This window comes from Temnothorax nylanderi, unplaced genomic scaffold (genome assembly GCF_030848795.1).
Source record: "Temnothorax nylanderi isolate EJ_2023f unplaced genomic scaffold, tnyl_v1.0 TNYL_tig0109_pilon, whole genome shotgun sequence".
NCBI classification, from domain to species: domain Eukaryota; kingdom Metazoa; phylum Arthropoda; class Insecta; order Hymenoptera; family Formicidae; genus Temnothorax; species Temnothorax nylanderi.
In genome coordinates this window covers 42,315-56,052 of record NW_027249171.1, presented here as the reverse complement: position 1 = coordinate 56,052, position 13,738 = coordinate 42,315, and the positions used below count along the sequence as shown (strand labels likewise).

Sequence of the window (13,738 nt, the reverse complement as noted above, 5' to 3'; positions counted from 1 at the left end):
TCCTCTTCAACGGACTAAAATAATTTTCTTTCCGGTATGTCCATCACAGCATTAACTTGGGTATCAACCTTTCCGTTTCTCTATTTTTATCAGTGCCTCAAATTCTCGCCTCACTGCTTCGGATAAGGCTGATCAGAGTTCATTCGGATCTTCGAAATTGACGTTCAGCAATCTGGTTTTCAAGTCAAGAAGCTGAAAGATATACATTTGTAAGAACGATCGAGCATTAATCAAGTCACAAATTTCTAACACGTCAGTCCTTAATTACGTCTTGCTCGTCGTCTGAATCTAACGGAAATTCCTCGCCGCTGGTGCTCCTTTCGTCCGAATTATTTTTTTAAAATGTCATTTTTCAGATCCGCTTGCCGCACAAGCCTATGCACTCTCTTAAAAATCTCCATAATTTTTTTTTTAGCAGTCAGATCGTTCTGCTGAGATTTCAATTTTTCCTCGTTGCACTTGTAGAATCTCTCTTGCTATATACCTACCCTTGACGATCGCACTTGGTGCATCTAATACGAAAAGAAAACGCATGCGATTTAAAAGAACTACATACACGCGGTTTGAAAAGAACCTCGTACGATTTCTAGAGAAAGTCACATGACGCGCAACGTTGTGCCTTATTAGTTAGGCAGGTCACGTGGTTACGAAAAGCCAATCAGAATGAAATTCTATTCTAGCGAGACGACTCACGATGCTCCTATCGGATAATCCCCACGGACAATGCTTACCGTGGTTTACATTACTCCTTGAAAAGTCCTTCAATCGTAAACAATCATAGAACGAGTACTGGAAGTTTAAGAGTGCTCGAGCGACACGAGAGAACAAAAGGAAAGTTATCCGACAGGTAAAGGATCTACATTCTGTTCTGTTTCGCCGACGATCTAAAAGCTTGCCGCGTGTGACGTGATCAAATTCGACCTAATAAAAAGGTATTCGTAACAAACGTGAGATTATTACTCTTTACCTGAAAATATCTCAACGAATCGTCGAAACAAGTAGGGCGTAATGTTTCATCTCCGCTTGCACGCTATTGTATGACTTACTCAAGTGAAACGGTTAAACCGAACGAGTCAGTAATTTCATTGTAGGGACAGTACACGAGTTCACCTGATTGAGTTGTAATTAGAGCATTAACATAAACGCGTGGTTAGAAACATCTCATGTTATACGAAGAATCTCTTGTTGCATAAAGAAACAACAACGACGAATAACATAGCACCTTAATTTTATAATAAATCATAATTTCATAATAGATTCCAGATCCAATGTACTTTTACGATGCGATAACAATATTTCTCTCTTTTATAGAACTGAAAAATTAACTTTCGTGTAATGTAATATTTATCTCGTCGACTTTGACTTACAAATCTAAAATTTTTGTTGCTCGAGACTTTATTTTCTTATGCTTAACCTTACGCCGCCAATCTGTTTATATGAAACATGTAACGAACTGGTTTTAAAAAATCAAAGAAAACTGGATGTATAAAAAAACAAAAAAACAAATACTCTATTGACAGCACGTTAAATGCTCTCATATTTGCATGTAATTATTTAGAAATAATTTTATCCTCTATATATTTCGCAATTAAGATAATACATATAAAATATTACAGAGAGTCTTTCCATATTAAAACATATAACGGATCATATATTTTGTGTTGTAGAGATATTCCACCATGGCAGAGTCAGATTTGACTGCACAGGAATGGAAAGAGAAGGTAAATAAAAAATTTAACATAGACAATTGGTCAGAAGCATTGAGTAACTACACAAACGCACTGAAATTACTAAAAGAAGGCAACTTTGAGAAAGAAGTGTTCTACAGAAATCGAGCTGCAGCTTATTTAAAGCTGGACGATTACGAAAAAGCTATTAAAGACTGCAACACTTCATTAAAAATATGTTGTAATAAAGCATTGTATCGCAGATGTCAAGCGCTAGAAGCGTTAAAGAGATTCGAGGTGTACATGGATATATTAATAAAAGTTTTTATTTCTCAAAATATTACACATGATTTGACAAATTGATTTAAGTTTGTTTTTCTTATTATATAATTATTAATTGCAATTTGATTAATAGCATACTCGCTATCTAGATAGAAGTTACATAATACAAATATTATCTTTCACAGTTATTTACATTTTTATTACACATTATTATGTTTAAGAATACGCTTATTTTTACTTTGTATTAGATATCGCAAATGCTCGATTTAGCATTTAACGTGAGCGCAGAAAAGGAGAAACGTGAAACCGCTATGACCGATCTACTTGTGCTCGCACGTGACGAAGCTAGTGCCAAGGAGATATTCCAGAAAGAAGCTGTATCAAAAATCGCACAACTTATAAAAGTTGAAAAGAATGAGGAAGCGAACTGTAGCGCGATTCGTATTGTGGGCGAGTTATGCAAAAACAATATTAAACGAACCGAGTCCATTATGAGATATGTCGGTTTGCTTTGGTGTCTGGAAATCATGAACAGCACATCTCCAAAGATAGTCAACGCGTCTCAATATTGTTTACAGGTTGATATTATCGAACAAAATAATACGTACAGTTATATTACACATATTTTAGTAATTAAAATATTATTGCATATTTTGGTTTCAGAACATATTGAACACTTACAGCGGCATGAATAATGAACGCGATTCAAAACCCGATAAGACTTTGTGCGAAACACATAAGAATGAACTTGATACGATTCTGTCATGCTTATTGAATAGCGTAACGAATAAAACAATAACAGGACTTGCTAGAGACGCAATAATAGAACTTATTACGCGTAACATTCATACTGCATTAAACTGGGCCGAACAATTGGTCGAGCTTCGCGGTGTGCAAAAATTATTGGAGATAGCCAGTCAATTGGAGGAATACGAATCCTCGTTCGACATAACGTCTTCCACGCGAACTATAATCAGTATGTGCTTAGCAAAGATATATGAAAACATGTACTGTAATGATGATAAGAGGACATTTATCAACGCCATTGAAGAATTTATTGGGGATAAATATGACACAGAATCCAAAGTATGAATTTTGTAACTTTGGTTTTTTTCTAATTATTTAAATTGTTTTAAAATAAAGGGTCCATTTTATCTCTTTAACCATAGCATGCTTGAGAAATTTAAACTCTTTATTTTTAAAGCAGAAATGTCAAAAAAGATTTCTTTTTCAATTGTCGATGTTGTATATTATTCTGTATATAATATAAATTAAAATACGATTATAACAGTCAAAATTTATTGAAATATAATATATGACTTTGCCATCTATCTTATTTTCTGAAGCATAATTTACTAAATATTTCTCTTATTTTCCATCAAAATTGAGTAACATTGTAGCTGCCTTGATTTCTTTTTAATCAAATATTGTTTCACGTAAAAATTTATAAATTGTAAATTAATTCTTTTACAGGTGGGCATAGTAGTGGCGATAACAACCTTAATATTCGGTCCGTTAGATGTTGTGGGAGCAGTTATATTTAAGCAAGGGATTTTTGAGATAATCTTTGCTATGTCAGAAACGGATGACGTATTGCAACAAAAAGTGGCTTGCGAGTGTATCGTTGCTGCTATGACCAAATATAAAAAGGTCAACTTGTTCATATGTCGATGTATAAATATATTGGAGAACCTGTATCAATCTAAGAATGACTCAATACGGGTTCGAGCGTTAGTTGGTCTGTGCAAGATAAGCAAATTTGAAAAAAGCATTTTACGCGGTTACACGACTATCGAACCGTTCGCAGATGGAGCGACAAAGAAATTGGCCGAGATTTGCAGACGATTCTTGATTAATCCCGAGAAAGAAAAAGATATGAGAAAATGGGCCGTTGATGGCCTGTCGTATCTCATTATCCTCGTCGATGTCAAAGAAGAGTTGATCAAAGATCGACAAGCCGTTGTTAAAACGATGATCGAGCTCGCCGAGACTAACGATCAATCGGTTATCTTCGGCCTGACCAGTATATTGTTGAACTTGTGTGGCATTTATGATACATCTAAGAAATATCTTATACCCGAGATGTTAGAATTGTATATGTTTATCAAACATTATTTTCCCGGAGAACCTCAGCTCTTAGATAATGACGACTCCCATGAAAATAGACAGCGCGCGTTAGTGGAGGTCGGTGTGATCAGCGCTCTGGTGAGATTCGCCAAAACGGACAACCAGAACTGCAGGGAATTGATTGCTCTCGTTTTCACCGCGATATGCACTCAACCGAAATTGAGAGAAATAGTTGTTGAACAAGGCGGCGTGAAAACATTGTTGTCGTTAGCGCTGGATGGCACAGAAATTGGAAAGAAGCATGCTTCGCAAATCCTGGTCGATCTGGCACTCACAATAGATCTTGAGGTTGCATTTCCCGGTCATATAATGATGGAGGTTGTTCAGCCGATCATAAATCTCCTGAATTCGAAGTGTTCCGTGAATAAGAGATGCGAGACTCTAACAGCTTTGTGCAATCTGGCTAGAGTCAACGACAACATGCGAAAACATATATTCAAGGAGGCAGGATTTGAGAAAATCGAGGACTATATGCATGACGATAACGACATGTTGAAACGGACGGCCGCACAACTCATAAACAATTTGGTAATATGCCGTGAAGTTGCTGTCCAATATTGCGAGCCGACACCTTATCGAGTTGGGTATCTTACATTATTAATCGATGACAAGGATGAAGATACTGTTAAGGCAGTGGTTGAAACAGTGGCGATGCTGACGACGGTCAGCAAAGAGGCTTGCGAAGAAATACTTTATTCGGATTCCTCGCTAAAATTCCTACACAACTTACAAAACATCCTCTCTAATCCAAACGGTGATATACAACTTAAGGGTTTATATACCGCAATTGCGTTAAATATGATGAATTGTTCGAAAGACGTCGCTGAAAAATTTATAGCAGACATAATGAAACTACTGAGCAAGGACGATGCCGTGCTAAACAATGAGATCGGGGAATTAGCATTCCTTGCTTTAGAGACTGCTTCGAAATGGGACAAAATCGAGGGAAATGTCGAAGGAAACGAATCGGCACAAAGCACTGGTAATATGGAAGTCGATTAAGAGAATTATATGTGAATGTTAATTGAGATCCAAATGTCATATCAATAAAATATTATTTATTATTGTAATAAATAATAGTACAGTGTACAGTATAATTAATAAATAATAAAACTTTGCATTTACAAGACACTTGCTTCGGCGCTTTTTGCTAAATAATATTCTTACTTCTCTTCAAGCACTAAAATATATTCTTTCTCGACAATTAAGCCCGCATCGTTTCGCTATATCTCGGCGAAAATCTATGAATTCTTGATTTCAATTCTTGCAGGTTAAAATTTTTTTCTTCGCTGCTGCTAGGAATCGAAGCTCGGAGAGTGCCGCGGACGTATAGACGGTTTTCATTTCGACGCTTGATTCTTGCAAAGTGGAAATTAATATTAGCGCCGATAAAATTTGTTCATTTTGTGGCAATCAATCTCTCAACCTATACATATTTTATAATAATATATTATAATGTTTACATTTATATTCACATATAGGTGTACGAGCTACTCACACTTTTTACGTATTCTACAACGGATTCAATTGCTGAGAGATCCATCCTGGAAGATTTCAGTGTTTCTCATGTTCTCACAGATAGTCACAAAGACATGGGCAGTTTCCTGGGCACATTTAAAACAGTATCCAATTTAGTAAAGAGCGCGCAAACGCCGTATATCACGTTCATTATGTTAAAGGGTTCACAAGGGGACACTTTTTAAACGCTAATAATAAGTTTAGTTGCACTATTTTAATCATACTATTTTGTATTTAAGCTTATATTATTACCAACCTGCAATTCATTAAATCAAAGAAGGATTTTTTATAAATTGGTATAAGTTTTCTTAGTGTCCTCTTCAACTGAAATAATTTTCTTTCCACGGCAAGTTTTCTACGGGATTAACTTATATATAGGTATCAACTTTTCCGCCTCTCTATTTTTATCAGTGCCTCAAATTCTCGCCTCACTGCTTCCTATCGGAAGGCTGATCAGAGCTCATTCAGATCTTTGAAATTGATGTTCTGCAATCTGGTTTCAAAATCATCACGAAACTGAAAGATATACGTTCGTAAGAACGAGCATTAATCAAGTCAGGAATTTCTGAAACGTCGATCCTTAATTACCTCTTGCTCTTCGTCTGAATCCAATGGCTAGTCCTCGGCAGTCCTCGCCACTCTTGTGCTCCTCTCGTCCAAATTATTTTCTAAAATGTCATCCTCCAGATCCGTCTTCCCGCACAAGTCCATGCACTTTCCATAATTTTTTGTTTAGCAGCCGGATCGTTCTCCTGAGATTTCAATTTTTCTTCATTGCACTACTTGCAGAATATCTCTGTTCAATCCGTATAATTTGTACCACTCGGCTTTGCAATAGCTTATGCCACATCGCAGATCTATACAGACGCTCGCACTTGGTGCATCTACGAGAAGAAAACGCATGCGATTTAAAAAAACGCGGCTTGAAAGGAATCTCGTACGATTTCTAGAGAAAGTCACGTGACGTGCAGCGTCGTGCCTCATTAGCTACGCCCGCGCCGGTCACGTGGCTACGAGAAGCCAATCAGAACGAAATTTTATCCCAGCGAGACGGCGCACAATGCTTCTTTCGGATAATGCTTGCCGGTTTAAATTACTCCTTGAAAGGTCTTGGGATTGTAAACAAGCATAGAGCGAGTATAGGAATGTTGACTCAAGCGATACGAGAGAACAAAGAGGAAGCTATCCAACAGGTAAAGAATCTACATTCTGTTCTATTTCGCCTACGATCTGCATTAAAGTTTGCCGCGTTTGACGTGATCCAATTCGATATAATACAGGTATTTATAACAAACGTGTGTGTGTGCGTGTGCGTGTGCGTGTGCGTGTGCGTGTGCGTGTGCGTGTGCGTGTGCGTGGGCGTGTGCGTGTGTGTGTGTGAGATTATTATTCTTCGCCCAAAAATACCTCGACGAATCATGGAAACAAGTAGCGCGTAATGTTTCATCTCCGCTCGATCACGCTATTGTATTGACACTCAAGTGAAACGGTTAAATCAAACGAGTCAGTAATTCCATCGTAGAGCTATTAAACAGTACACGAGTTTTCCTGAATGAGTTGCAATGGTTGCAATTAGGACATTAACACATAAACCTACGTTTAGAAACATCTCATGTTATACGACGAATCGAAAACCCCTTACACAATGCAAGGCGATCACGATAGGGATAGGGATAGCGATAGCGATAGCGACAAAATTTTCAACCTATCGAAAGCCGTGTCTCAATGCTGTAGCTTTGCCTTTATCGGCAACTTTGTCGCTGTCGCTATCGCTATCGCTATCGCCTATTGTGCAAGGGGCTTAAGGAGCTACATGTTGCATGAAAAAAGAGCAACGCCGAATGACATAGCACCCTAATTTTATAATAAATCGTAATTTTATAATAGATTCTATATCTAACGTACTTCTATACGCTAATAATGGTTCCCCTCTCTTATGTAACTGAAAAATTAACTTTAGTGTGCTGTAATATTTATCTCGTCGATTGTGACCTCATACGAATCCAAAATTATTGTTGCTCCACTCTTCATTTTCTTATGCTTACCCTTATGCCACCGGTCTGTTTACGTACGTCACGAACTGGTTTAAAAAGACCAAAGAAACTTTATGTATATATAAACCGAAAAACAAATACACGATTGACGGCAAGTTAAATGCCCTTATACAAAAATGTCGAGATTTATCATTACTCAAATAAATTCCTCATGCGTCTCACGTAATTCGCATGCCTTTCCCAGACACGTTTTCATCAAAAAATTTAAATTCCTGACGCTAGAAAGAGAGAAAATCGTCCCTAACTTTTACAGTAAAGCGTAATTTTATCTCGCGATAAAACGAAATAACATATTTGAATGTAATGTCATCAACCATTGCCGATCTAAACTCGAACTTTTGCGATCGACAATAATTGAATTAAAGTCAGCGGGTCGCGGGAGGGGGGGGAGTATTATTCAGTCTTATTTTAATTCCAATACTCCTGCTTATGTGGAAGATGATTGATGGACAATAAACCTGTCTTTCAATGCTAGCGAAAGTTAGCTCTCTAATATAAAAATGTTGGCAACTGTTGTTTACAATTTATTTGCAGATCTCACACTAGAAATTGCATTGTTGTTTTTAACTGCAAGTTTATTTTCGATCTATTAATGTTTCATACTTGCATACAATTATTTAGAAACAGTTTTATACTCTGTGCTTTTCACATTTAAGATGAAATATAAAATATCACAGAGAGTCTTCCTACATATATATTAAAACATATATACAAATGCATCATATATTTTGTGTTGTATAGATATTCCACCATGGCAAGAGTTATAACTGCATAGGAATGGAAAGAGAAGGGTAATGAAGAGTTTAACAAAGGCGATTGGTCAAAAGCATTGAATTACTACACAAACGCACTGAAACTAGGAATAGAGAACAACGCTGAAAAAGGAGTGTGCTACAAAAATCGAGCTGTCGCTTATTTAATGCTGGGCAATTACGAGGAAGTCATTAAAGACTGCAACAGTGCGTTAAAGATATGTTGTAATAAAACATTGTATCGTAGATGTCAAGCACTGGAAGGGTTAAAAAGATTCGACGAGGCATATCAAGACGCGGAGATTATTGTTTCATCTGATCCAAATAACGAAATTATTCAACCCGTAAAAGAGCGCATACATGAAATTGTACAAGGTCGTCGTGAGGACCCAAATCTTAGTGCCACGGTAAATATAGACATAACTATTAACAAAAGTTCATCAACTTGCAAGACATATTTGGTCTATAGATAATATGAAAATTGTAACATAATTCTTGTACTGGATAAATTAGTAAGAGTTTTTATTTCTCAAAATACTACACATGACTTGACAAATTGATTTAAGGTTTTTTTATTACATAATTGTTAGTTGCTATCGATTAATATTCTACACTCACTATATATAGATATAAATTACATAATTTAAATATTATCTTTCACAGTTATTTACATTTTTATTACAGATCATTATGTTTAAGAATACGCTTATTTTTACTTTGTATTAGATATCACAAATGCTGGATTTAGCATTTAACGTGAGCTCAGATAAAGAGAACCGTACGAAACCGCTATGATTAATTTGCTTACATTCGCACGTGATGAAGCTGGTGCCGAGAAGATATTCCAGAAAGAAGGTGTATTAAAAATCGCACAATTTGTGAAAGTTGGAGAGAACGAAAAATTGATCTGCAACGCGATTTATATTGTACGCAAATTATGCAAAAACAGTATTGGTCGAACCGAATACGTTATGAAATATGTCGGTTTGTTTTGGTGTCTTGAAATGATGAACAGCGCATCTACACAGATAGTCAACGCGTCTCAATGTTGTTTACAGGTAAATATTATCGAATAAAATACGTGCAGTTATCATACACGTATTTCAGTAATTCAAAATTCAATACATATTTCGGTTTCACACTATATTGAACACTTACAGCGGGATGAATAATAAATGCCGTCCAAAACCCGACATGAGTTTGTGCTTAAAGTATAAGAGTGAAATTTACATGATACTGTCGTGCTTGTGTTAAATAGTGTAACGAGCAGAACGATAACAGGCCTTGCTAGAGACGCAATAATAGAATTTATTACACGTAACATTCATTATGCTGCGTTAAACTGGGCTGAACAATTGGTCGACTTCGGCGGTTTGCAAAAATTAATGGAGGTGGCCAGCCAATTGGAGGAACACGAATCCTCGCTCGACATCACGTCTTCTACTCGAACTCTTATCAGTATGTCCTTAGCACAGATATATAAAAGCATGGACTGTAATGTGTGACGATAAGAAGACATTTACCAAAGCAATTTACGAATTTATTGGGGATAAATTGCTTAAATCTGACACAGAATCCAAAGTATGACTTTTGTGACTTCAGATTTTTTCTAATTATTTAAATTATTTTTAAATAAAGGGTCCATTATCTCTTTAACCATAGCATGCTTGAGAAATTTAAACTCTATATTTTTAAAGCAAAAATGTCAAAGAAGATTTCCTTTTCAATTGTCGATATTGTATATTCTGTAACTTACATATTAAAATACAGTTATAACAGAGTTTAATCGAAATTTACTGAAGAATATGACTTTGCCATTTTTCGTATTTTCTGAAGCATAATTTATCAGAGATTTCTTCTATTATTCATCAAAATTAAATAAAATTACCTATTGATATTTTTTAAATTAATTATTGTTTTATAAAATGTACAAATTTATAAATTGTTGTCATCGATTGTGTTACAGGTGCGTGGAGTAATTGCGATAATAACCCTAATATTCGGCCCGTTTGAAGTTGCAGACGAAATTATCTTCAAAGAAGGGATGATTGAGAGGATCTTCGCTATGGCGGAAACGGATGACGTATTGCAACAGAAAGTGGTTTGCGAATGTGTCTTTGCCGCTGCGACTAAATATAATAAGTTCAACGAGTTTATAGCTAAAAGTGTAAATATATTGCAGAAGCTGGATAAATCTAATAACGATGTAATTCGGATTCTAGCATTTTTGGGTTTGTGCAAGTTGAGCAGTTCTGAAACCGTTTATTACATTATCAAACCGTTCGCGGGTGAAGCGACGGACGAATTGATCGAGGTTTGCAGACGATTATTAAGAAATCACAAGAAAGAAAAAGATATGATAAAATGGGCCATTAAGGGCCTATCGTACCTCACTTTCGACGGCAACGTCAAAGACGAGTTGATCAAGGACCAACAAACAATTCAAACAGTTTTCGAGCTCGCCAAGATTAGCGATCAATCAGTTCTCTACAGTGTGGCCACGACGCTGGTAAACTTGTACAATGCTTATGACAGGCAAGGATTTACATTTATACCCGAGATGGAAGCATTGGAAAAATATGTCAAAAATTATTTTTGCAAAGAATATCTGGCCAAAGATTACGAGAACTTTGTGCAAGAAAGACGGCGTCTGTTAGTGAACAACGGTGTGACCAGCGCTATGGTCAGCCTCGCCAAAACGAGCAACCAAAACTGCAAGGAACTGACAGCCCGCGTATTCTCCGCTATATGCGGTAAAGAGGAATTGACAGAAATAGTTGTTCGACAAAGCGGTACGAAGGCATTGTTGTCGTTAGCGCTAAATGGCAAAGACAAGGGAAAGAAGATAGCTTCGCAAGTCTTAGTCCATCTGGCACTCACGTTACCTCTTGAGGTTGCATTTCCCGGTGATTTAATGATGGATGTTGTACAGCCGATCACAAATCTCTTGAACCCGAAGCGTTCCGTTAATGAGAGATGCGAGGCTCTAACAGCTTTGTGCAATCTAGCTAGTATCGACAATAGTATGCGACTACATATATTCAACGACTCAGGATTTGAGAATTTCAACAACTATATGAAAGATAATCACAACATGTTAAACCGCGCTTACGCAGAACTCATAAACAATTTGGTATTAAGCCGTGAGGTTGCTATTCAGTATGTTGAGCAGAGATCTTATCAACTTAAGGATCTTATGACTTGGTTTGTGGTGGGCAGCGAAAATGAACGTACAAAGAAGGCAGCAGTTGAAGCGATAGCAACGTTAACGACAGCCAGCAAAGTGGCTTGCGAAAAATTACTCAGCTGGGATCTTTGGCGGACATTCCTACACCTTTTACTCAATAATCCAGACAGTAACTTAAAACATAAGGGTATCGAAATTGCGTTAAATATGATGAATAGTACGAAAGACGTCGCTGCAAAACTCATGAAAACAGACATAATGGAACCTTTGAGAGAATTGAGCAAGAACGATACCATGGAAAACAAGGAGATCAAGGAATTAGCATCCCTTGTTCTAGAGGCTGCTGCGAAATGGGACATAATCGAGGGAAATGTCGAAGGGAACAAATCGTCAGATAGCATTGATAATATAAAACATGTCAATTAAGAAAATTATGTATAAATATCAATTGCATGGAATCTTAATGTCATATTAATAGAATATTATTTTTTATTTTAATAAATGAAGGTTCAATGTACTGTACAATTAATAAATTGTGGAACTTTGCACTTACGAGACTCTTGCGCTTTTTGCCCATGATAAATAATATTTTAGCATTTCAAGCACAGAAGTATATTTTTTCGGGAGGCTTGAGTCGTCGCTATATCACAGCGAAAATCTCTTTGTGAATTCTTAATTGTCGTTCTTGCAAGTTAAAAATTTTTCTTCTTTGTTGCCAGCAATCGGTGAAACTCGGAGTGCCGCGGACGTATGGACAGTTTTCATTTTAGCCTCGTCATTGCAAAATGGACGCACTGGCTTCCCTTAGTGCTACTAAAGTTTGTTCATCTTGCGGCAACCAATCAACCTAAGTATATACTTCATAATTATAATGTATACATTTATATTAATATATATGTATACAAGCTACTCACGCTTTTAACGTTTTCCGTAACGAATTGAATTGCTGAATTTACATCTTCCGCAGCGTCCTCACAGCATAGCTCAAATAATCTCTAATCTATACTCCGTCCAACGAAAGATCATGGTTGATTAAATAGTGTTTGGAAACATCTATTAAAAATAAAAATAATTTAACGCGAACACCTTGTTGCGGCTCTATGCTCTATCGTTATTTATGTTTGATCAACCATGATCTCTCGTTGGGCTGGACGGACGCGTATGCGCCGTATATTACGTTTATTACGTTAAAGAGTACGCAAGGGGACGTTTTCTAAATGCAAATAATATTTACACGCCCAATTATAATTATATTATTTTGATCATGTGAACTTGTTATTATATCAACCTGAAATTCGTTAATTGATGGTACATCTACCAAAGAGGGACATTTTAAGTTGCTATAAACATTCTTAATGTTCTGTTCAACGGGCTGAATTAATTTTCTTTCTTCACGAAAAGTCCACTTACCTGATACGCGATTGAAACAAAAAACGCAAGTATTTTTTTTTAAATTGCACTTGGATTAAAAAAGTTGCACGCAGATTCAGAAGAATCGCGCGCGGTTTTAAGCGTTATCAAAAAATAACTGTATTTGACGTGTTTTTAAAGAAGCACTGGATTGTTGAAGTTCTCAAAAGACCGTCGGCGTTCTTTACGCGTATTAAAAATAATATTGGCCTTTTTTGCGCGTTTTCAAAATAACGCTGGCTTCTTCTACGGATTTTTCAAAAAAACTCTAAATTAATATTTTAAAATTATTTAAAACAAAAGAATTTTAAGTAAATAGTTCTCAATGCGCTATATAATCTCAAAATGGCAACTAATAAACCTAAGTATATGTTTAATAATAATATATATTATAATATATACATTTATATATTCTTATATAGGTGATGTACAAACTATTCACGCTTTTTACGTTTTCTATAACGGATTCAAAAGCCGAGCATCTTTGAAGACCCCATTGCTCATCATATTCTCGCAGATAGAAACATATAGCCAGCCTTCTCGGCACAGTTCAAATAATTTCCAGTAAAGAGCGATTTACACGTAAGCGCCGTATGTTTGTCACGTTAAAGTGTACGCAAGTGGAAGCTTTTTAAACGCAAATAATAATCAAAAGAAATGGTTCAATTCGACCCAACTGGCCATTTCATTTATTAATATAATATTATTAGTATTTAAATACACAACGTTTCGGCCAATTAT

The 13,738-nt window shown here is 36.2% G+C and overlaps 3 protein-coding genes across 4 annotated transcripts; all 3 read left to right on the top strand.

Moving 5' to 3' along the window:
* Nucleotides 1-753: 753 nt before the first annotated feature.
* LOC139775972 (protein unc-45 homolog B-like) lies at nt 754-5,205 on the top strand. 2 transcript variants are annotated; one of them, XM_071712357.1, is made up of 5 exons: nt 754-847; nt 1,668-1,721; nt 2,198-2,527; nt 2,613-3,035; nt 3,423-5,205. In XM_071712357.1, the coding sequence occupies exons 2-5, from the start codon at nt 1,680-1,682 to the stop codon at nt 5,076-5,078; spliced, it is 2,451 nt and encodes an 816-aa protein (XP_071568458.1). In that variant the 5' UTR covers nt 754-847; nt 1,668-1,679; the 3' UTR covers nt 5,079-5,205. The 2 variants fall into 2 exon arrangements, with proteins under 2 accessions (XP_071568458.1, XP_071568457.1); XM_071712356.1 differs by having other exon boundaries at nt 784-932.
* A 1,465-nt stretch (nt 5,206-6,670) lies between these two features.
* On the top strand, nt 6,671-9,195 carry LOC139775980 (protein unc-45 homolog B-like). Its single transcript, XM_071712368.1, has 3 exons — nt 6,671-6,787; nt 8,424-8,807; nt 9,127-9,195. Exons 1-3 carry the CDS (start codon nt 6,671-6,673, stop codon nt 9,193-9,195), a joined length of 570 nt encoding a protein of 189 aa, XP_071568469.1.
* On the top strand, nt 6,710-12,129 carry LOC139775969 (protein unc-45 homolog B-like). The gene is made up of 5 exons (XM_071712354.1): nt 6,710-6,787; nt 8,390-8,807; nt 9,127-9,458; nt 9,561-9,981; nt 10,367-12,129. The coding sequence occupies exons 4-5, from the start codon at nt 9,898-9,900 to the stop codon at nt 12,011-12,013; spliced, it is 1,731 nt and encodes a 576-aa protein (XP_071568455.1). The 5' UTR covers nt 6,710-6,787; nt 8,390-8,807; nt 9,127-9,458; nt 9,561-9,897; the 3' UTR covers nt 12,014-12,129.
* The last annotated feature ends 1,609 nt before the right edge of the window (nt 12,130-13,738 follow it).